The 22,352-nt window shown below is 42.0% G+C and overlaps 1 protein-coding gene across 1 annotated transcript; it reads left to right on the top strand.

Annotated features, from left to right (window-relative positions):
- Nucleotides 1-490: 490 nt before the first annotated feature.
- Nucleotides 491-21,164, top strand: LOC118454385 (uncharacterized). Its single transcript, XM_035908894.2, has 6 exons — nucleotides 491-548; nucleotides 1,562-1,662; nucleotides 3,308-3,543; nucleotides 20,339-20,452; nucleotides 20,569-20,656; nucleotides 20,781-21,164. The coding sequence occupies exons 1-6, from the start codon at nucleotides 491-493 to the stop codon at nucleotides 21,162-21,164; spliced, it is 981 nt and encodes a 326-aa protein (XP_035764787.2).
- The last annotated feature ends 1,188 nt before the right edge of the window (nucleotides 21,165-22,352 follow it).

Raw genomic sequence — 22,352 nt, 5'->3', positions numbered from 1 at the left:
TGTATTGATGTATAGCAACTTGAAATACTCCAAAAATGCCTCTACAGCATGTAAAAATATAAAGATAAGCTCTGGCGGACTTGGTTCTATAGTAGGTCTTAAAGGGTTAAATCATTTTAATTTGTCAATTTAACAACCCAACCTGGTCCATATTGAAACTTAAAATGAGATGCAAATGTGTGTTGCCTACCTCATATAGGTAGAGCAGGGCATCTACTAACCAGGAGGTTGGTGGTTCAATTCCTTCCTGTTCCAGTTTGCATGCCAAAGGTATCTTGGGCTAGATACTGAACCCTGAGCTTCTCCCAGTGCATTCATCACAGTGTGAATATGAGATGGAAAGCACACTGAGTGTTTGTCTAGTATGTAAGAACCAATCCATTTATTATTTTTTCAAAAACACCTCTGAAGGGGTCTTTGGACCCTCACCATTGTGGAAATCTCATTACATATCATTTTTATGTTTGATTCGATCGAAGTTTGACACCGGATGGCCTTCCTGGTGCAACCCTTCACATTTATCCAGGCCTGGGACAAAGAGTACACAGGTTTGTGATGTACAGGGAACAGCATTACAGCATTACAAAGCAGGAAACAGGTTTGACCTCTGTTAACAGAGGTCAAACCTGTTTCCTGTAGCCAGACATAAACATGCTTTGTAATGCTGTAAAGTTCAACATTTTAGGATGAGAATCTAGAGGCATTGATTTGCTGTTGGAGTCTTAAATGAAAGAAAGAGAAACTGCAGTTTTTGCAGTTTCCTAAACACTGGTTCCGGTTTCAGCCAGAACAGGGACAGCTCCTGAGTTTTACCAGGTCTGGCTCTGTTAAAGGGGAAACTCAGGAGTCTATATGTACAGTAACACTGCTGACTCTCCTGAAAATGGCCACAGATACATACTTGTGTACATCCTGCGAAGTACAGCCCTATACAGAGGACTTTGACAATAATGATAGAATATTTAGGCCATAATGATGTGGCAAGTCAGCACTACTGATAGTTTCTAGCATGTGACAACATAAAATCCTCTGAGGTGCAGCATGTTTCCCACAGACCCTGTCAGAAGACATAAAAACTAAACGCCTCTAAAGTGTGCCTTTGAGACGCATCTTTGCACTGAATTTTCACAGACTGCTCCAACAACACACCCATGCAGCTTTAAAACTGAAACAATGAACCTGAACACTCACAGGAGAAGTCCTCTTTAGCTCTCTGACCTCCCAGGTTGTCTGACCTGCTGCTGACTGCTGTTTAATTTGCCTCATGAAACCCTTCTGCTGCATGTTTTAGCTCACACACACTCATATAACCATCTCTGACCTGACTCTGTGTGTTACTGACTCAACAGCAAGAAGGGCTGTGGTTTGGTTTTTTATAGTGATGGAGCGAGTGTCAATAACACTGTTTTCCTTTGTCGCACACACACACACACACACACACACACACACACACACACACAGATTGCTGTGCGAATGGACAGCATGTGACACGAAGCACCTGTTGACAACAATAAATCCCCGTGTGCACCCCTGACTCCCGTGCTACGTCTTCTCCCAAAAGTCGAAAACTTTAGTGCTCTCCGCTCCCATGTCCCCGCACTCCCCGTGCTCACTGCCCTCCTGTGCTCCACTCTCCTCCTGGGGGAAACAACAGATGCAGCCGTAAGGACACACACACTCGCAAGCATGCACTAACTGACTTAACTCTGAGCTGACACTAATGTGGAGTCTCACAGTGTTGAGGAGAGCTCAGCCAAACTGTTAAATAGCTCCCCGACGAGGCTTGATCAGCTCCAGGTGTGTGTGATTCTCCTCCGCAGGTGTGGCCAGGCTCCTGGCTGACACACCAACCAGGCCTGAAGAACCGGTGCTCTGTCACGCCCACACACACCCACCTATACACAAACACATGGAAACAAAGGACAGCAGCACCGAAAATACACATGTCCATACTTATTCAAAAACCCTGGGTCCTTCAGACCCGGGCCCGTGACAATATAACCACATAGGGGAAGTCCACCAAATCATCGAGCACTTAAAGTAGCATTATTCAGTAGAGACACTAGGAAACACTCTTTGCGTAGGCTGCTGCCCCCGCGACCCGGCCCCGGATAAAGCGGATGAAGATGGATGGATGGATGGAGACACTAGGAAATCCACAGAACTACACAGAACTGTACACCAAACTCTCAGGGTTTTGAGAGTTTGTATATTTTTTGTATTGTGATTCATGTTAAAGATTCTCTTTGTTCATCTTAGTTTATTCCATAGTGTATAGCGTTCTAGTTTAGGTTTCCTGTATTCTGTTTAGTTCCCTGAGTATTTAATATGCTTCCCTCATGTAGTTGCCCTCTGTGTCTCCCTCTGTGTGTCTGTGTTTATATTATGGTGTTAGTTCTGGTGCCGTGTTCCCACTTCTTGTGTTCTGTGTTTTCTCATCCCGTCATGTGCTCCTCCTGTTCTCTTTCCCCCTCCAGGCTGTCTCTGTGTACTTCTTATTTTACTTTGAAGGTCTGTGTCTTATGTTAGTGTATTCTGCTTTGCGTCTGATTTCTCTGATTTCTCCCAGCTATGTTCCTCTCCTGTGTCCCATTCCCTCATTGCTCCTGTGAATATTTAAGCCCTGTGTTCTCTTCTGCTTGTTGCTGGTTCGTCTGTGTTGTCTCCCCACGTTCCTTCCTGTGTTCCTTCCTGTGTTCCATTCATTCACTCCCTTAGCCTGTAGCTCGGCCAGAAGCTCAGCCATTAGCGCAGCGTGCTGCTCAGCTATTAGCTGTTCAGTATTCAGCTCAGGAGATAGTTTCATCATTAACTGTTTTACCAGCTCCATCAGTAGTTCAGTCTCCTGTTTTTACTGAGGGGTCCGAGGAACCGCTCCAGCCGTCTGCTATCGCTAAGGGGTCCGAGGAGCCGCTTCCACAATTTGTGTCTGCTGACAGTGTGACAGGTTGAAGGACTACTGCATATAAAACTGTTCAGTTAATACAAATTCATATCAGTTGATATAAGGATGAAAATAATGTAAATATGGTAAGAAAATGGTTAAGAGTTTATTATTTTTCATGTTATATTAATGGCTTTCATGTTACTTAAGAGAACTACAATCTATACATCAGTGATCGGCTAGTAAGTCTTTTCTCGGATCGATTAGTAGTGTCTCTATTCTCCACTAGGGGGCTTTCGCGCGTTCTCCTCACTGCAATAAACTACTGCATGAGAGACGCAAGTCATAATCACTTACGTGATTCTTTTCCCCCTGTTTTCAGTCCACTCAGCCACCTCCTGCTTCTGGTCCTGCCTCACCTAGTCCTGCGGTGGCCATGCTGCCACCTTGTCCGTGTCTGGCTCAGCCTGCTCGACCTCGCCCACATCCAGTTCAGCGTCGGTGGCCACTTTCCAGGCCGCTGACTGGACCTCCGCTGAGCGGATCGCCGCTGTCTTCTACACGGCTGGCCTCCTGAACTGTTTCCATGCCGCCACTGTCTTCCGCGTGGTCCGCCTCTGGATTTGCTTCGTCTGTGTCGCCGCCGCAGCCGTCCGCAAGTCGGCCTCTAGAACTGCTAGAACTAAATATATTATATTTAGTGCTGTCAGTGTTACTCTTGTTAAAATGACATTAATGGCTTAACTGCATTAATGCGGCAAATCTCCGTTAGTGAGTTAGCGCGGATCGCCCTGTGCATGGGACTGCACTGCATCAACGCGTGGTTAGCTTAAAAGGGAGAAGATCACGTTTAATTGGTTATAACATGGGGTCAGAAATGTGAGTCCCGACATTTATGGTATCCACAGAAACCACTGAAACCCAGCTAAAATCTCATATAAACCATTTCTACAACCACCAAACACAACAAAAACAAGCCATGAGTAAAAGAGCAGTTACAAAAAAGAAAGCTAAAAAAACAAAACTGAACCAGAAATTCTTCAGACTTCATGTAACCGGCTAAAGAAAGGCTATTTAGCCTTCAGAGCTATCACCGATTCCAAACAGCAAGTTTCACCACACTCTGACCAAAATTCACTGACAGATCCACAAAAACGCACAGTGGCGCAAATGCGCTAAGACAGAAATTGGCTTACAATCCCGATTTCCTCCGTTATTTTCGCCATTAGCCGATAGGCTCATGATTATCACCAGCTACCACAGCTAACTAGCCGCATCAGAGCCACTTCCGTCAACAACCTCCTTGCAACTGGTTGGTTGAAGTGATGTGAACGTGGCATTGTTACTGTGATTCTATTGGCTCAAACTATTGAAAAGAGGTGCCAAACATGGAAATTGGCCAAAGAAACCAAAGTTACAGCCCCTCAGAGTTTAAAGGGACAAAGGTCAATTAAACAATCCATGCCCATTAGTGATGGGATTTCCAGCTCTTTTTAGAGAACTGGCTCTTTCGGCTTGGCTCACTAAAAAGAGCCGGCTCTTTCGGCTCCCAACCGGCTCTTTAGGTTGTTCACGTCAAAGACTCTAAGAGCCATTTCGTTCGCGACCGACACATCACTAATGCCCATGGCAGAAAATGCCCATGGCAGAAAAGGCCCATTGCCATGTACAGTGGGGCAAAAAAGTATTTAGTCAGCCACCGATTGTGCAAGTTCCCCCACTTAAAATGATGACAGAGGTCAGTAATTTGCACCAGAGGTACACTTCAACTGTGAGAGACAGAATGTGAAAAAAAAATCCATGAATTCACATGGTAGGATTTGTAAAGAATTTATTCGTAAATCAGGGTGGAAAATAAGTATTTGGTCAATAACAAAAATACAACTCAATACTTTGTAACATAACCTTTGTTGGAGATAACAGAGGTCAAACGTTTACTATAGGTCTTTACCAGGTTTGCACACACAGTAGCTGGTATTTTGGCCCATTCCTCCATGCAGATCTTCTCAAGAGCAGTGATGTTTTGGGGCTGTCGCCGAGCAACACGGACTTTCAACTCCCGCCACAGATTTTCTATGGGGTTGAGGTCTGGAGACTGGCTAGGCCACTCCAGGACTTTCAAATGCTTCTTACGGAGCCACTCCTTTGTTGCCCGGGCGGTGTGTTTTGGATCATTGTCATGTTGGAAGACCCAGCCTCGTTTCATCTTCAAAGTTCTCACTGATGGAAGGAGGTTTTGGCTCAAAATCTCACGATACTTGGCCCCATTCATTCTGTCCTTAACACGGATCAGTCGTCCTGTCCCCTTGGCAGAAAAACAGCCCCATAGCATGATGTTTCCACCCCCATGCTTCACAGTAGGTATGGTGTTCTTGGGATGCAACTCAGTATTCTTCTTCCTCCAAACACGACGAGTTGAGTTTATACCAAAAAGTTCTACTTTGGTTTCATCTGACCACATGACATTCTCCCAATCCTCTGCTGTATCATCCATGTGCTCTCTGGCAAACTTCAGACGGGCCTGGACATGCACTGGCTTCAGCAGCGGAACACGTCTGGCACTGCGGAATTTGATTCCCTGCCGTTGTAGTGTGTTACTGATGGTGACCTTTGTTACTTTGGTCCCAGCTCTCTGCAGGTCATTCACCAGGTCCCCCCGTGTGGTTCTGGGATCTTTGCTCACCGTTCTCATGATCATTTTGACCCCACGGGATGAGATCTTGCGTGGAGCCCCAGATCGAGGGAGATTATCAGTGGTCTTGTATGTCTTCCATTTTCTGATGATTGCTCCCACAGTTGATTTTTTTACACCAAGCTGCTTGCCTATTGTAGATTCACTCTTCCCAGTCTGGTGCAGGTCTACAATTCTTTTCCTGGTGTCCTTCGAAAGCTCTTTGGTCTTGGCCATGGCGGAGTTTGGAGTCTGACTGGTTGAGGCTGTGGACAGGTGTCTTTTATACAGATGATGAGGTCAAACAGGTGCCATTCATACAGGTAACGAGTGGGGGACAGAAAAGCTTCTTACAGAAGACGTTACAGGTCTGTGAGAGCCAGGGATTTTCCTTGTTTGAGGTGACCAAATACTTATTTTCCACCCTGATTTACGAATAAATTCTTTACAAATCCTACCATGTGAATTCATGGATTTTTTTTTCACATTCTGTCTCTCACAGTTGAAGTGTACCTCTGGTGCAAATTACTGACCTCTGTCATCATTTTAAGTGGGGGAACTTGCACAATCGGTGGCTGACTAAATACTTTTTTGCCCCACTGTAAATGTGTGGTTAATTCTTCAAAAATATTCAAAACAAGCATTTTTAGGCCTGTTAATAAAATTAAGTAATTTCTGCTCTTTAATACCTAAAAAATTCAACTGACATGGTGTCAAATTTGACTTTCTTTGTACAACGTCTGGGTATTTATGTATTGACAGTGCTGTAATTTTTCACTGTTTCACTTTAGAAACATAAATCTTTGCACAGATGTTTATAGTCTGGTTACTGAATTTCTGGAATAAAATGTGAACTGAAGCATATTTTTAACAGGGTTAAATGCTAAAAAATAAATAAATAAATTAGGCAAGGAAAAAATCTACTTACTTTTTCTGTGTTCCAGTCTCAGTAACTTTGACACAGTAATATCTGCTGCAATATTTACAACTCTGATGAATGATTGGTTGATACCAAGATTGTATACACAGGGTTTGCAATTGCAGAAAAATACTCAATTAATTTTGGGCATTTCATTTTTAAAGAAGAAGCAGGGTTCGTACGGGTGCTTGAAATCCTTGAAAATGCTTGAATTTTAATGTTGTCTTTTCAAGGTTTGAAAAGTGCTTGAATTTCAGATATGGTGCTTAAAAGTGCTTGAAAATGTAACTGTATTTCATTCAGAACAAATAACTATCTGATTGAATAGTTTTCTTATCAGATAGAGAAATAAAATGAGTCACAAAATGTAAAAGCAAAATTCCCCCGCCTGGACTACCTTGCGTCTGTGTCAACGTGGAGCTGCATAAATAATTTGTGTGCCTTCTTATTTGATGCAGAACACCTGATTGTTCTGTAAATAGTTTTAAATGGTTATATAAAAAACGTCTGAGCCTTGGCTGCATTTTTAGGTAAATAGTACCATATAACTTTGTTTGCAAAACTTGTGCATATTTTAAAAAAATGTACAATTTGTATTTGCATTTCAAGTTATGAAAAAGATTCCTTAAACATGCTTGTGGTTTTTACAGTCAAAAATATCACTTTCTACTCATATTTTAAATTATGTCTGAATTTGGATAAATTGTGCTGACACATTATGTCAAAATGAGTAAATAACAGATTGGCAAGATAAACAGTTTTTAAAGGTGAAATGTAGAGGCCAAATCAAAAGTAGTCAAAAACAGCCAATTACACCCTGGACCCCAGAGGGTTAAAGGCTAAAAGCAAAGTTGTCACCAAGTACTGTTTATATTTTTGTGTATTGCTGCAGCTTTTTTAAGTATTAACTTGGTGCCTTTGGGTGAAATAATGGTAATATGAGGGACCGATCCATATGGTCACAAAGAATAGCCACTTGTTTCTGTGCTACCAAAGTTCCCCGACTTTCATTCAAAATGTGTTTATCGTCAGCACCTACACATTAAACTACTTAAAACTCATAAATGTCTTCAAGCTCACACTGAGGCCTGTGGGGCACTATCAGCCACTGAGACAGTACACACGTTTATATGTGTTTGTATATGAATATTTCATACTTTAAGGGTGCTTGTTTATTTAAGGCAGATATACAAAATACATTGAAATTATACATAATAATATCACAGATGATAAATTCAATAGATTTTAAGTAGATGCTTGTGCATTCTTAAAGTCTTATATGTTGAATTGAACTATGTGATCTGTTTAAGCCTCTCCCAGTCAGTGCTGTTCTCCATGCCTGTCTGACTGTACATGATGTTATTAGCACAAACACTTTAAAGGTGATCATTTAGGACTTCAGCAGTAATACAGACAGAAATGTACTTAGCAGTAGAACAGTTTTATTGGGAATTAACTTAAAAAACAAACAAACAAATATCTGTCGCCTATTTTTTGTCACACAGGAAAGAAACATCAATATCTGATGAGAAGACTTATTTATTCATTTTTTGTTTTTCAACAGGAGAAGAATATCAAGTTGATTTGTTCACATTTTCACATCTTAATTTTGAAGTGAAATGTGCACTTTGAGTTTATATACTATGTATATAAGGCAACCGTGCCCTTTTGCAGTACTCTTTTCACATGGTCTTACTGAGGTGATGCGAATTGAAACATGCTTTCTTTTTCTTTCTTTTTTTGGCGGGGGGGGGGGTGCTGGAAAAGCTTGAAAAGGGACCTTGAAAGTGCTTAAAAAGTGCTTGAATTTAACCCTGATAAAAGGCGCATGGACCCTGAAGAAGCTCAGAAACCTCTTTGGGGCTTAACACTGAATGGGGAAGCACCATTAGGAAGTCGAAGTACCTGGAGAGAACCCACGCAGCCATGCGGAGACTGGAACCCAGGACCTTCTTGCTGTGAGGGAATAGTGCTAACCACCATGCTTGTTCACTGATATGAAACTCCTATAATGAGTTCCTGTGAAAAATAGAGCCTCCAAACAGAAGTAGTAGACTCCCTGGTATAACTCTCACACACGCAGCCTAATGGAGTTAACTCATAAGCTGGAGACGAAATGGTTTTTTGCTTTATAACAAAGTCCTCCATAAAGCTAGAACATGTTACTATTCATCACTGACTGATCCATTCCTACAAGACTGCTCAAAGAAGTCCTACCATTAACACAGCAGCACAGGTCTAAATGTTAACATCAGCTCTTTGCATAGGCTCTAAATTCTTTCCTGAAAAGAAAGAAAACTGATAGATGAAGTCTGTGTAGAAACAAGACACAAAAATGTTTTAAGCTAATAAAAAAAAATCCATTCATAATACAGCAATCACGGCGACAAGAACAGTGTTGTGTGACTTGCTGCTGCAGACAAAGATCTGCTTTTACTGACTGGTTTAAGAGGAAACTCCACAGGGTGCCTGTAACAGGCGGCGGGGACTCTGAGGGCATCCTGCCAGGAAAAGAAATAATTCTGTCATCAGACAATGCAGGATCTGCATCTTCTGTCCTCATTATGTGTGGCTGCATCTGGTGACCAGGACCGACTGCAGAGATTGAACCATCACGCTGGAGTCATGAACCGTTATCGCTGCAGGTTTAAAAACTGAATCCATCAGGGCTGCTTTTAATGAGCAGAGAAAGGGTGCCCGGTCCTGCTCGTTCATCTGACCAGCAAACCACAGACTGGCCTTTTCAGCTGCCTAATTAAACTGATTAAAAGTCAAAGAGTGCTAATCACACTGACAGAGGATCTCTCTCTCTCTCTCTGTGTGTGTGAGAGAGAGAGAGAGAGAGAGAGAGACTAGATGTGGTGTCATGGACAGTTAAAGTGGCCTGATTTGACAAGGCGTTACAGGTCAATGCAACACCAGCCCGTTCTCATCTCGCTTTGGAGTCAGTGGGTGCACACAAACCTGAGGATATGTGGCCCCGCTTCCTTCTGAGGGACAGAATGCAAGCACAGAGTCAAACTATGAGGATGGCAGGGTAAATATATTTGTTGTGCAGTAGGTATTAAATGTAGCTGGCTGTCTCCCAATGCAAATGCAGCAACCAGCACCGTGCCAGTGCGGCCATTTGTAGTGTGCATGCTTTAATGATGCAAATGATGAATCATGGAGCTGCAGGTAACAGTAAGAATGTTTAAACGTGCAAGCAAGAGCCAAAAAGTGTGTTTGAGTGTTTTAAAAAAGAATCCCATTAGCCACTTGATTTAAAATTTCAAAAATTTCCAGCTCAGGAAGCAGCTTTTTAACCACTGAATTTCAACCCCTGGCTCAAACTCACAGGTTTTTACTCCTCATTTCTCTGTTTTTTACTGCAAGGAAGGAAGACCCAGGCCACCTCTGCACCCGTACCTGTTCCTCGGGTGGGAGGCCTCAGGCCCAAAGTCCTGCCTTGTGGTCTGACTGGCCAAAAGAACATACAAATCTCCATCCAAAAAACATACAAATCTTTATGTTTCCTCCAAAAAGCCATTTAAAAGTGGCTTTTAAATGGCTTTTTGAATTTATGGCTTTTTGTACTCCAGATTTTCTTTGCTCTGTTCCTGTACACAGCATGTAATTAATTTGACTGTAATGTCGTTGATATGCCGCCCACCAATGGTGGTGATTCTCAGAACTAAGCCAATGAGAACCCGATGAGGATCGATAAGGAATCAAATCAATAACTAATATAAATAATGGAATGGGAATCGCTAAATTCTTATCCTTTCCCATCCCTACCAGCGTACTACTATAGCACACGAGGTTGAACAGGTGTTCTTGAGGCTATTGGAGGCCTGGGTTTGTCATTCCGCCTAGACTCTCTCCCTGCTCTCCTGTCTGCTCTCTGTGCTCTGTCCAGTCTGATCAAGGCTAAAATCTTTTAAAAAAAATTGTCACAGATATTATGTAACATTGCACTCAGTGACTCCCCAACATAAAACAATGACAGAATTATGAAATCGTTCCTGCCTTGCACCCAATGAGCCATTCGGGAAAGGCATCAGTCAGTAGTGTTATTATTTGGATTCATGTGTGGAGGGAAGTCAAAATAGAGAGATCTATCACTATCTCTTATTACAGCCATAGAAACCCCATATAACTGTAGCTGTTGTACTGACTGCCTTTTAATATCTATTGCTTTTTATGGGGTCTTATTACATTTGAATCTCTAAACATACAAATCTCTATCTTTCCTCCAATAAATCCTGACCTCGCAGTGTCAGAGGAAGCTGGGGCAGACCCATCTCCTTTCCCAACCCTCTTTGGTGATATTTATTGTTTCAGGTAATGAGGCAGAAAGGCCATTAAAATCCCCTGAAGGAAACTAATGTTTGGGGCTGTCAGACTTCATTGGTCAGTTCAGTTATTAACTTTGGAAAGAAACAAACACACAATAATACGTACACTTTAAAAAAGCACACACACACACACACACACACACACACACACACACACACACAGGCTCCAGTATTTTCTCTGTAGGGCAGGAGACTGAAAAAAAAATGTGGGGGCGGTGGGTGGAGTTGCCCACAGTGCTGACTGCTTTGCAGGATAGGCAGGTGTTGGAGATTTCCAGGAGGGAGAGGAGTAAGCCACCAATCATCCTTCCTGCTGTACTTACAGCACTCTGCAGGGTCCTGCGGTTGGAGGCAGTGGAGTTTCCAAACCTCACAGTGATCCGATATTACGTATCGGTCCGATACTGACATAAATTACTGGATCGGATAGCCGAGAAAAATAAAAAATGTAATCCGATCCATTAAATATCAAAAAAGCACCTCACAAAACTTGCGACATGGCGTAACTCGGCTCATAACCGCAGCACGTCGGAGTAGTGTGGTCATGTGATAGAGCGGCTGTGTGTATTTGTAGCCTCGCTACCAAACTGGCATTTCATCTCCGAGGAAGTTATCCCAGAAAGAAGTAAAGCAAGTGTGTAAGTTCATCTCTGAATGTTTGTAAAGCATTCCAGCGTTAAGCTTAACAACCGATATATGGAGCGACGGCCTCTTCTCTCTCCCTCTCTCTCCTGCTGCTACTTCAATCATGAAACTGATTAATGATCAGCTGATCGGCTTTTCTGTCGCGAGTCCGTCTCTCTTGTTTGTTTTTGGCCCATTTCGCGCCCAAATTTTTAATCTGATGTAAAATGTATAGAAGTCCATTACTGTATATAGTAACTATTAAGTCTAATATACCCTAGTAAGCTATAGTACTTTTTCCTTTGGGAAGATACCATCTGTGCAGTCTGCAATTCTGTTAAAGAAAGATGTTGACTCTATTTAATTATTCTTGGAAAATAATTTATTTCTGTGCATTTTTTTTTACACTGCATCAATTTAAAGTTGATTACGTCGATTAAGAATCATGAGGCGGAGGGCGGGGGGTTCCCTATTTTTTTTCTGGGAGTTTGCAACCCTGTTAGTTAGGTTTCTTAATATTTCTGCTAAGTACTCTTTAAAATAACAGAATAGGAAGGATGGAGTAGGTTTAAGTTTATTAGATTGATCAGTATAAAAAAAAAACAGTTTTATTGATTAAAAACACACTATATCGGATTCATATCGGTATCGGCAGATATCCATATTTATGATATCGGTATTGGTATCGGACATAAAAAAGTGGTATCGTGCCATCTCTAATACAAAGTACAAAGAGAGTAAAAGGCAAGCTAATGGGACCTCCCACCCCACCGTCCTGCAGAGACAAGTGGCCACACACTGTCAGAGTGCTGCTTAATGGCCCACACTGGCACTGACCGCACCTTGTCTCTTGACCTTTGTACTGCTGGTCTTGATGAGAAGAGTACTGCTCAGTCACCTGCTGCAGAGGCAGAAAAGGGCAGCGTCTGAGGAGCACTGGAGAGAAGGAGAGGGCAGGTCATAGTACCAAACTCATTGTGCTGCAGCCTTCTCATAAGCACAAATCACTTTATACATTAGTCATGATTTAATGTGAATGTTCCACAGCTGTGCTGTGAGTCAGCAAGCACAGTCTCAGACACACACAGTTTGTTGAGTTATTGCTTTCGGCTTGAAGGTTGGCCAGCTCTGCCGTAGAAGGTGCAAACATAAAGTTCCATGAGTCTCCACATTAAAACAAAACTGTGTTATCTAAATTTGATCTGTCACACAGGTTTTCCAGCTGGCTGGTACGTGGTTGCTGGAGGTTGCTCACAGTCTCTGGGTGAAAACAGGTGCAATGACAATATTGCACCAAAATCTCTTAGCAATTGCTTTGATCTGGCAGACGGCCATGGTTGACGGTAGTTTGAACAGCACATGCCAGCTTGCTTCAGCCAACACATTTACAACGGCACAACTTTTACTTTGAAGGTAAACAGTTTCCATTTCCTGTTTCACAGTTTCACTAACGCTCAAATAATAATTGTTGAGTGTTTGAAGACCAGTCGGTGTCTTCCAGACAAACTACAGGTGACCGTGCCAGTGAGCCAAGCAATGGCAAATAATGGTGCAGCATAATTTAACAATCTGTCTATCCAGTCAAAGCACAAAACATAGTTCATACTTGCATGTATACCAAAAATAGATGGTATTCTGTCAGTAGTTCATTAAACTGGTTCATATTAAACTGAGATTTTCCGTCATCTCAGATCAGATGGCAAGAAGATAATTAACGGCACCCCAGTGCCTCTGGTTCATCACAGTGTTCCTCAAATAACACCATGTGTGCTGTTTTAATGAATAAATGTCGCTCCTCATCCATGTCTACCTGCAGCTCAGTGACAATACATAGACTCGTGCTGTGTGCGCCCTCTCGTTCCTGCTCATTTTCTTAATTTTTCAGTCTTTCTGGTGGAGTGGAGGCCGTCCTGGAAAAACTGGTGATATAATAGAGCCTCACATCAGACCAACCAATAAAATGATGTACCAGTCTCAAAAAAGGGAGTGATTGGAGTTACGACCTGGAATCAGGAAAGTGAAAAAGTATAAAGAAAAAAAATCCTCCTTTTTATCTGATGCTGTTGCAGCTATAAACGCTGCTGTGGAGCACCAAAGCTACATGCTGTAACCATGAATCAAAAGATGGTGTTAGGGGGAGTAAATATGAAGGTGGGGAGGTTGGTGGGGGCATCAGGAGAGAGGTTTCATTTGTTAGAAAACTGGAGGTGTTTGCAGTAAATGCAGAGCCAAGGGGGAAGAAGACTGAAAGATATAGAAGCCAGTGCTTTAACTGTGAGTCAGAGGACACGGAAACAGAGGACAACACGTCCTGACTGAACAACAACCACAACACAAACTAATGGAGTCATTACATGGATGAAGCACTTCACCAAAACTAGGCAACTCATTTAAAAAGACTCATAATAATAAATGCAGCTGTTTTTGCACGTCTCACATGTCTCACATTAAGCGTTGTACTTTTCATAGCAATAGAACGAAAGTGATGCATTACAGCCTGTTTCTGAACTTCAGCTGACCAAAATCACCATCACCTTTAACTAATTCTACCTCAGGTTCAAGCTGTCACTGGAGTGGAGGCTCAGAAAACTCAGTGGATAAAGTGCAAAATTCAGATCACTGTCATTGGAGTTTTGCAGCAGTACCAGGCCTCGGTGTAATACTCTACATATGTGTGTTTATAGGAGTGTGCTCTCGCGGCTTATGAGGACCTTTAAGTATCCCCCTGTAGGTTTCCATCTGCATGTCTGGTCTCGACATGTCTGCTGCTGATTGGTGTCCTGCTATTTTACAGCCAGGCTCTTTAGGACTATGACATCAGCACACTGACACCAGCAGCTGTCATGGCCTGTATCCCAATTCAGGGTCTGCAGCCTTAAAGGCCGCATTTTAAGGCCGATTACGTCACAGCGACGCGACGAAGGCTGTCCCAATTCGAAGGCTGCTCGAAATGCGGCCCTCAAATGCGTCCTTCATTTCCCTGAATTTTAAGGACGTGGCGGTGTAGACTTTGTGGCCCAACATATCCCAGAATGCATAGCGCGGCGGTGGGTGTGGATAATTTTGCCGGAAAAAAACGGCGGATGAGGGGCACCCGAAGAGTAAACTTTAAGTAAGTACTGAATATTATGTCACTTATTTATGTGCAAATGTTTAATAACGAAGAACATTAAAACATTACTGTTGGCCACATGTCGGCAAAGTCATGTGACATTAGTGACGTTTGTACTAACTTGGTTTTAAAGCCTTTACTTTAAAATATACGCCGTTCAGTAGCTGACCTTAATCTTTCAGACAATGATCAAAGCTCATGTAGAAACAAACAAACAAATGAACAAAAGATTTTCTCCTTCATTTCTGTCAAACAAAGCTGTATGAAACGTTTCCAGCTGTTAGTATCATGGTTGCTAGGCAACCTGGGCAGCGCAACGGAGGCTAGACCGTCCCATTTCACAAGCCTCGCACTTCCAGCCTTTAAGTGCGCGGCCCTTGAGGATCGTTGAGGCTGCGTACTTTAAGGCTGCAGACCCTGAATTGGGATACAGCCATGGTCTTTGACCTCCAAACCCAGTCTGGTTAGGCCTGCAGGGTTTGTAGTAAGTGTTTTTTATCTAAATAAATTATTTCCCTATCATCGTGTGCAGCCCTGAAGCAAAGCAGGTGATTTCTTTCTGTTTTTGATGAGACTGCTTTTTTTCCTTGGTTTGTTTTAACTTCTGCTTTGCTTGATTTGGGTTTTCTCTTTTTTGCCGCCCATTTGCTGTCCACTTGGAACATGGTTTCTTGTCCTGCTGTTGAGGAACAGCTGGAAAATTCATTAGAGAAGCAACAGAAATGAAGACTCGATTGCTGAACTTTCCATTTCTTTGCATCTGTTCCATTGGCCAAACTTCATGTCTGAGTCATGCTTTTAACTGATCAGAAATGAATGTGGAGAAAGCATCTCAGCAAAAGTCAGAGGGCATGGTTCGCTGAGACGAGATGTTGGCACAACATCAGATTACACACAAAAGGTCCAAATCTAATTTAGTGGCTGCAGATAAAATGTGACTCAGACATGTAGGGAGGAAATTGCTCTTTGTTGCTACAAGAGCAGAAAGGATTTAGACATGTAAACACAAATAAATTTCCCCAAGGATTAAAACCTATTGCCAAGTGAATGAAAACGGCTACGTCATTCAGCATTCAGGTCCAGACAATGAATACGACACAACACCCACTTCGGAGAGTGAAAGAAAACACATGTTGGTGAAAGCGGAAAGGAAGTCCTGAGCAAGCTTTTAGAATAAAACGTATTTTTAAAATGGTCTTATTAGATATTAAACTCTACTTTGTCTTGCTTTCGTTTACAATAGTTGTCACTTTTACCTGTTGTCATGGATCACCTGATGCCCTTTATCTAAAGGGGAGATTTTTCAGGATGACCACAAATTATGCAGATTTCAGATGAATAAGAAAGAAACTTGTTTTTTATTGTTCTTGTTTTGTTTTTTGTATGGAGGGAAATGTGACACAGCAAGTTTGAGTCAGCTGTGGCTCAAAGATAGATGGAGGCATCAGTACTCCGCCAAACAGCACTTCACAGAGTTGGAATGGAAGCAGGGAATGCTTCTTCAGCTGCCTTTAAACTCATTTCATAAATCACTGAGAGGAAGCCTCACTGAAAAAATGATGCCCAGTGGTGAGTTTTTGGCATCTTGCATGCTTTTGAATTTTGATTCTCTTGAATTCAAGAGAATTCTCTTGAATTCTCTTGAATTTTTGCTTTTGCTGACTGTCTGCTTCACTTGGCAATAGTAGGAAGGAAAAACTTCAAAAAACCTCTGTGAGGGATGGCCATCTGCCATGATCAGTTTTGGGTGAGGGGAGGAAGAAAATGATGAAGACACCCTGTAAAAGAGAGCCAGAAATTAAGAAGAAAATGAAAAACAAAAACAAAAACAAAAAACCCCACACTCAGTGTGTCTCCTGAATCCAAACTGGGAGCTGGTTCCACAGGAGAGGGGCCTGAAAGCTGAAGGCTCTGCCTCCCATTGTGCTTTTAAATACTCTATGAACAACAAGTAAGCCTGCAGTGTGAGCGCAAAGTGCTCTAATGGAGTGATATGGTACTATACAGTCATTACCTTAAAAGCCTTTAGTCTTATTAGAAGTTTTAGGAAAAATCCTCAAAGTACAAGAGTGAGAATCTTTCATACAATGAAAATGTTGCTGCAGAAGACTTGTTGTTTCTGATCAGTTAAGTTTCACATCAGGACTTTTAAATCCTGTCAAACATAATTTGCAGGCAAGTCAGAGGACCTTAAAGTGAAAAGTCTTGCCCTCCCTCTTGCCCCCAAATAGTAATCAATACCGCTCGCTGTCAGTAGCTTTCATTCCTTCTACCTGTCTGAGCAAACAGAGCTTTCATCCACTCTCAGCCTGAATAATACATGAGGAGCACAGAAGTTAACTCGTCTTTCCTCTGGATGTCTGTGTTTATGGGGTTTTTTTTACTGTGAGATGTGATTAACAGTCCTCGTCTCTGAAGCCAGATGTTTTAGTGATGAAGCATCTCATTATTTATTTATATGTACTGCAGTGAATTAAACCTGAACAGGAAACTCTTCGTGACAAAATCTCTCCAGGTTGTCTGGCAGTTTAACTCAATCACACTTTTGCTGTTGTCTTTTCCTAGGAGGACGCTCCATTTGCATGGGAGGACGTTCTCATTTTACTTGGATTTGTGTTTGGGACGGTTTTTCTCCACACTTAAACCAGTAAAATGAAGCAGCTGGTGAAAATCCCATCTGCTCTCAGTTTTTCTGATGTTTTCTCCAGTTGCCATGGTTATTTGTTGTGCTGAAAACAATGACACTAACTTTGATGTCTACAACTCCTGAACAAACATCTGTGTCAAAGCCAAACCAAGCCTCCACACTTGTAACCACCTTTAAATGTCTCTCAGCACTAATTATTTCGAAGCACTTTCTAAAGTAACTTTAATTTCAGTGATTTCTCTTTATTTTGGTAGGACAATGGGAAATAGGTGCAGTGATTTGTGATTTTTTAACCTGTTTGTTGAGCACAATGTTATCTGCTTAGATTATTCTCTCATCTTTCACTACTCTGGTTTGTTCTAAAATCTTTATTAATGTAAAATTCTCACACAGGTTTCAGCCCTATGTCTGAATCGATCCCAGACTCTCTCCCTTTTTATATTTTTCCCACCTGTGTGTAACAGCGGGTTGTAAAAACACAGCAGAAGATACAAACAGTAGTGACTAGTAAACTACAAGACAGTGATCTATTTTACTCTAGTGTATTTTACTCATTCAGGAGTGCGTAAGAGCATCATTTTTTCATACTTCTATAACATCTGTTTTTTTAATCTGCTTTGGCAGAAGCAAAATTGGACATGGAATAGATAAACTGATTCCCAGAGTTTTACAGTAAGACTGCTAAAAGGCTAGAAAACAGAAACACTCACAGAGGATAAGCCATAGATGGATAGCACTGTGTGTGAGCAGGTAGGGTTGTAGGACTGGGAAGAGTAAGGTGATAAATGGAAGGAAATGGGGCCGAGAGCAGCTGGAAGACCCTTCAACCAAAGCCTGTTACACCCTCTGACTTTCACACTCACCGGTTTCTACTACCAAATCAAATCAAATCTAAAATAAAATGTGAATGAAGAGGGAAATTCGTTGAACATGGTGGCAAGCTTTTACTGCAGTAAATTAATTTTTGCCATGCTCCTTGTCATTTGACAGGTTACAAAGAGACTGACAATACTGTGTGAATTTCTATGATTTTTCCAGATTTGCATACTGAGAGGTTTCTGATGGAGGACATTTGACGGGCAGTTTTACCCCCACACACACTTTGAAATATAATGGAAGGACCTTCCTGATTGAGTCCCACACCGCGCCTGCATGGGATTTCCTCCAGCGTAAGTGGCTCTAACATGGAGGCTCAATCATCCTCAGCTAGCATCAAGAGTGACGGAGGTCATCTTTCCTGCAGTAATGAGCTCCCTCGCCTGCTCTCCGCTGACATCAGATCGTCTCCTCCCGCATTTCTTCCTTTTTTTCTGCATTTTCTTTCAGCTTCCATTAACTCGTGTCTTTTCATGTCTCTTCTCAACATTCACGTCTGCTGTCAATTTCTTCCCTTTAATGTTGCCTGTCTTTGTTGCTTGTTGCTTCAACTGGATGAATTCTGATGGGCAAAGGACAGGAAAAATCTGCGCAGAAAGGTTGTTTCCAGCAGTGTTGGTATTTGATAATTATCTTCCAAGGCTTATAAAGGGGGTGACATGAGCACAACAAGACTTCATGGAATATAACACAAGGGGGGAGGGGGGAGGGGGGGGGGCAGCAAGGGGAAAAGCCAGTATGTGTGAAATAATAAAGGAATCTTTATATACGGGACAAATTAGATCCCCATGTAGATCAACCTCATCATTCATGTAAAAAGTGAGCTGAAATCAGTTTGAAATTGTCACTGCATGCTCGATGATAAAATCAAATGAAAATTTGAAATGTTTGTGCCGTCAGAATGCTAACCCAGTTGGTTTTTATCACTTCTCCCATGCACATCCTTTCTGTTGTTTTCTGTCAGTCGATATGCAAAGAAGTCGTCCTGCTTTGAAACAAAACTGCATATAATTATCACTTCAAGACTGACCAGCAGAAAGGATAGCAAGCAGCAGCTCTGATCTCCCGTTAAGTCGCTGACTTTCTGGGTGAGCGATTAAAGACTGATTAGGTGGAACTAAAGCAAAACACTGCAGTTCCCAAGATGGCATCAAAACAGGATAACCAGCAAGTCTGAATCGAATTTCACTGTTGTTAATTTAACCTAGCCCTGCGTCAGACTGGCGACCAGTCCAGAGTGTCTGTTTCTCCTATATTGACTTCCCTTTGTAGACTCCCTCTTAAATGCAGAATTGAATTCAAAATCCTGCTCATCACATATAGGGTCTTAAATAATCAGGCCCCATCTTATCTTAGGGACCTTACAGTACCATATCACCCCATTAGAGCACTTAGCTCTTGCACTGCAGGCTTACTTGTTGTTCCTACAGTATTTGTCATGAACCGGCTGTGGCACGCAGGATGTAGGACCCAAAATACAGGACACTCAGACGGAAGAGTAAACTCAAAGAGGGTGCTTTTATTGCAGTAGAAGAAAAAAACTCCATAAACGATAACTTGCAAAAACAAAAACTAAACTAGAAACTTATACTAAACACTAAGAAAACTGGAACCAAGGCGCACAGAGAGAAAACCACACAGCATGAGGGGACGACGCAACAGAAAACAAAGGAAAACACAGGGCTTATATACACAGGGAATCATGGAACGGAAAACAGGAGAAAGACACAGCTGGGAGAAATTAGGGCTAACAAGACATGGGAAGCAAAACTGAATACACTCACATGAGACAAAGTAAAACAGGAAACAAGAAAAAATTCACAAGGAAGCTGACTTGACATTGAACTCAACAGATTTGAGGCTTAGCGGTGTCCGAATTCAGGGGAAGGATGCTTTGATGCCATATTTGGAGGCAATGACGTCACGGCGACGAAGGCTGTCCAAATTCAAAGAGTACTCAAAATGTGGCAACAAATGCGTCCTACTTTGCCCCGAATTTTAAGGATGGGTCCGATATTTATTTCGTGTCCTACTGTATCCCAGGATTCATTGCGGTGTTGCATAAATTCTGAACCAGAAGAAGAATTTTTGAGCAGGCGGGCGAATCGGGCGTGACAGCGGGAGAGGTACTTGAAAACCTGATGTTACAAAAGTTGAACCCTCATAGCGGTTCTGTTGGTAGTCTCTGGGCATATGCCTATGGTTAGCTTATAATTTATAGAATCTCCGTGAAAGATTGCACGTGAACTAGTATGGTGGCTCCAGCAGTTTGTCATGCATTGCCACTTACATATTGCCACTTACGACTCTCCTCATCAAATTGCGAGGTGAAAATGACCACCTCTTTACTGGTGTGAAGAATTCTGCCACTGTGGCATGGAGGTACAAGAACAAACCAGACGGTATTCCCCTGGTGTTCTGCTGTGCAAACGTTTGGATTTAGGGATTAACATAGTTGCCAAGGTTTCTGTCTTCTCTTATTTTTCGGGTGTGATCAGGACTATTCTGGAGAAGATGGGCCTGCAGGGGACAGTCACCCCCTTACAGGCAAGAAAAAAGTGGGATAACCTACAGGCAAAATACAAAGTATGTTGCTCTCAAGAAGATAAGTCATGAGGACACAAGTGAGTAAATGTACACCTACTAAGAGTTGTGGTGGTGTTATCATTTGTCAACTGTCTTTTTTTATTTTTATTTCCCCTGCCTTTAGGATTGCAAGTACCCAGGGTCAGGAGAGGGTGTAAGTGGGAAGCCCACGGCTGCCACTTGGCCCTGGTTTGCCCTCATGGACGAGGTAATAGGAGAGAGGCCTTCCATTAGGCCTCCTGTCCTACTGTCCACTCTCCCTGAGGACACTCCAGGGCCAAGTTCAGCAGTGGGTGACCAAAACTTAGCGGAATATGACACTGATGAGGAAGACAGTCAGCCACCGACAACAGGAAGGAAGAGGAAACGGGTTCGGGATGATGAGCTGTTGAACCTCATCAGGGAGGACATGCAGCAACAAAGGGAGACTGAGGAGAGAAGGTCGCAGGAGAGCAGGGAGCGAATGGATAGACTTTTTTCAATTCTGGAACGTTTGATCCCAAAATGACTGCTGCGCCCCTCTAATTTTCTTTGACATTTGGACATTGTAACACTTGTGTGTTGAGATAATTTCCCAGGCACCAGACACCTTTTATTTCCTGAATTGCAGATGCTTTCCTTTAAATTATTTTGTTACATTGTGCTCTTTGTGTTGGAAGTTAAAAGTCTTATGTGCGGAATAAATGGAATCAAACAGTAATAGTCACCAAACCCATTTTATCAACGTGTATTGACATAATGCTAAGTCATAATTACAAATGGATATTCAGTCAAAAACAGAGTACATATCAAGAACAACAAAAGAAACAATGTATAATGTATAAGAAGCATTTGAAGATGACAATATAGGGGGTGGCTGTAGCCCAGGTGGCAGAGCAGGTCAGCCACTAATCAGAAGGTCGGTGGTTCGATTAGAGGCTGCCTTCTGGCTGCATACCAAATGTATTGGGCAAGATACTAACCCCATGTTTTCCTACTGGTGGTGGTCAGAGGCGCCAGTGTCCGGCAGCCCCGCCTCTGTCAGTGTACCCCAGGGCAGCTGTGGCTATAATGTAGCTTGCCATCCCCAGTGTGTGAATGTGTGTGTAAATGGGTGGAAGACTGAATGTAGTGTAAAGTGCTTTGGGGTCCTTAGGGACTAAGTGAAGCGCTATACAAATGCAGGCGATTTACCATTATTTGCAGCTATTTACATGTGTTCACACAAGATTAACCCTTTAAGACCTACCATAGAACCAAGGCCACCAGAGCTTACTTAATATTTTTACATGCTGTAGTGCCATTGTTGGGAGAATTTCAAGTTGCTATACATCAATACAACTGTTATAGCCCACAATTCAATAATATGTATGTATTAAGTCCATAGTAACTACATAAATTGCAAAAAAAGTGCAATAAACTACAAAAAATTGAAAAATCGTTTTTTGTTTTTTTTTTTTACATATATTTCTACTTGGAGAAATTTAAGAGGTTTATCCCTCAACACTTTAAATACAAAAAAGTTGCAAAAAATAGTTTACAACAACAGGAAATTTATTTTGAGTGTCTTCATAGTTTTATTTTTCAGATACACCAAATTTTATATACTGCAGAAAAAACGAAAAACAATCCTATGATGCAAATTTGCAAAGAAAAACAGCATGTGCATAAAAATAAACCATTTTAAACAGTGCAATTTGAGTTCTAAGCATCCCAG

Source organism: Neolamprologus brichardi, chromosome 15, assembly GCF_056152115.1.
Source record: "Neolamprologus brichardi isolate AB-2024 chromosome 15, ASM5615211v1, whole genome shotgun sequence".
NCBI classification, from domain to species: Eukaryota; Metazoa; Chordata; class Actinopteri; order Cichliformes; family Cichlidae; genus Neolamprologus; species Neolamprologus brichardi.
Note: the sequence above shows the minus strand (reverse complement) of the source record. Positions and strands in the feature narration are given on the sequence as shown.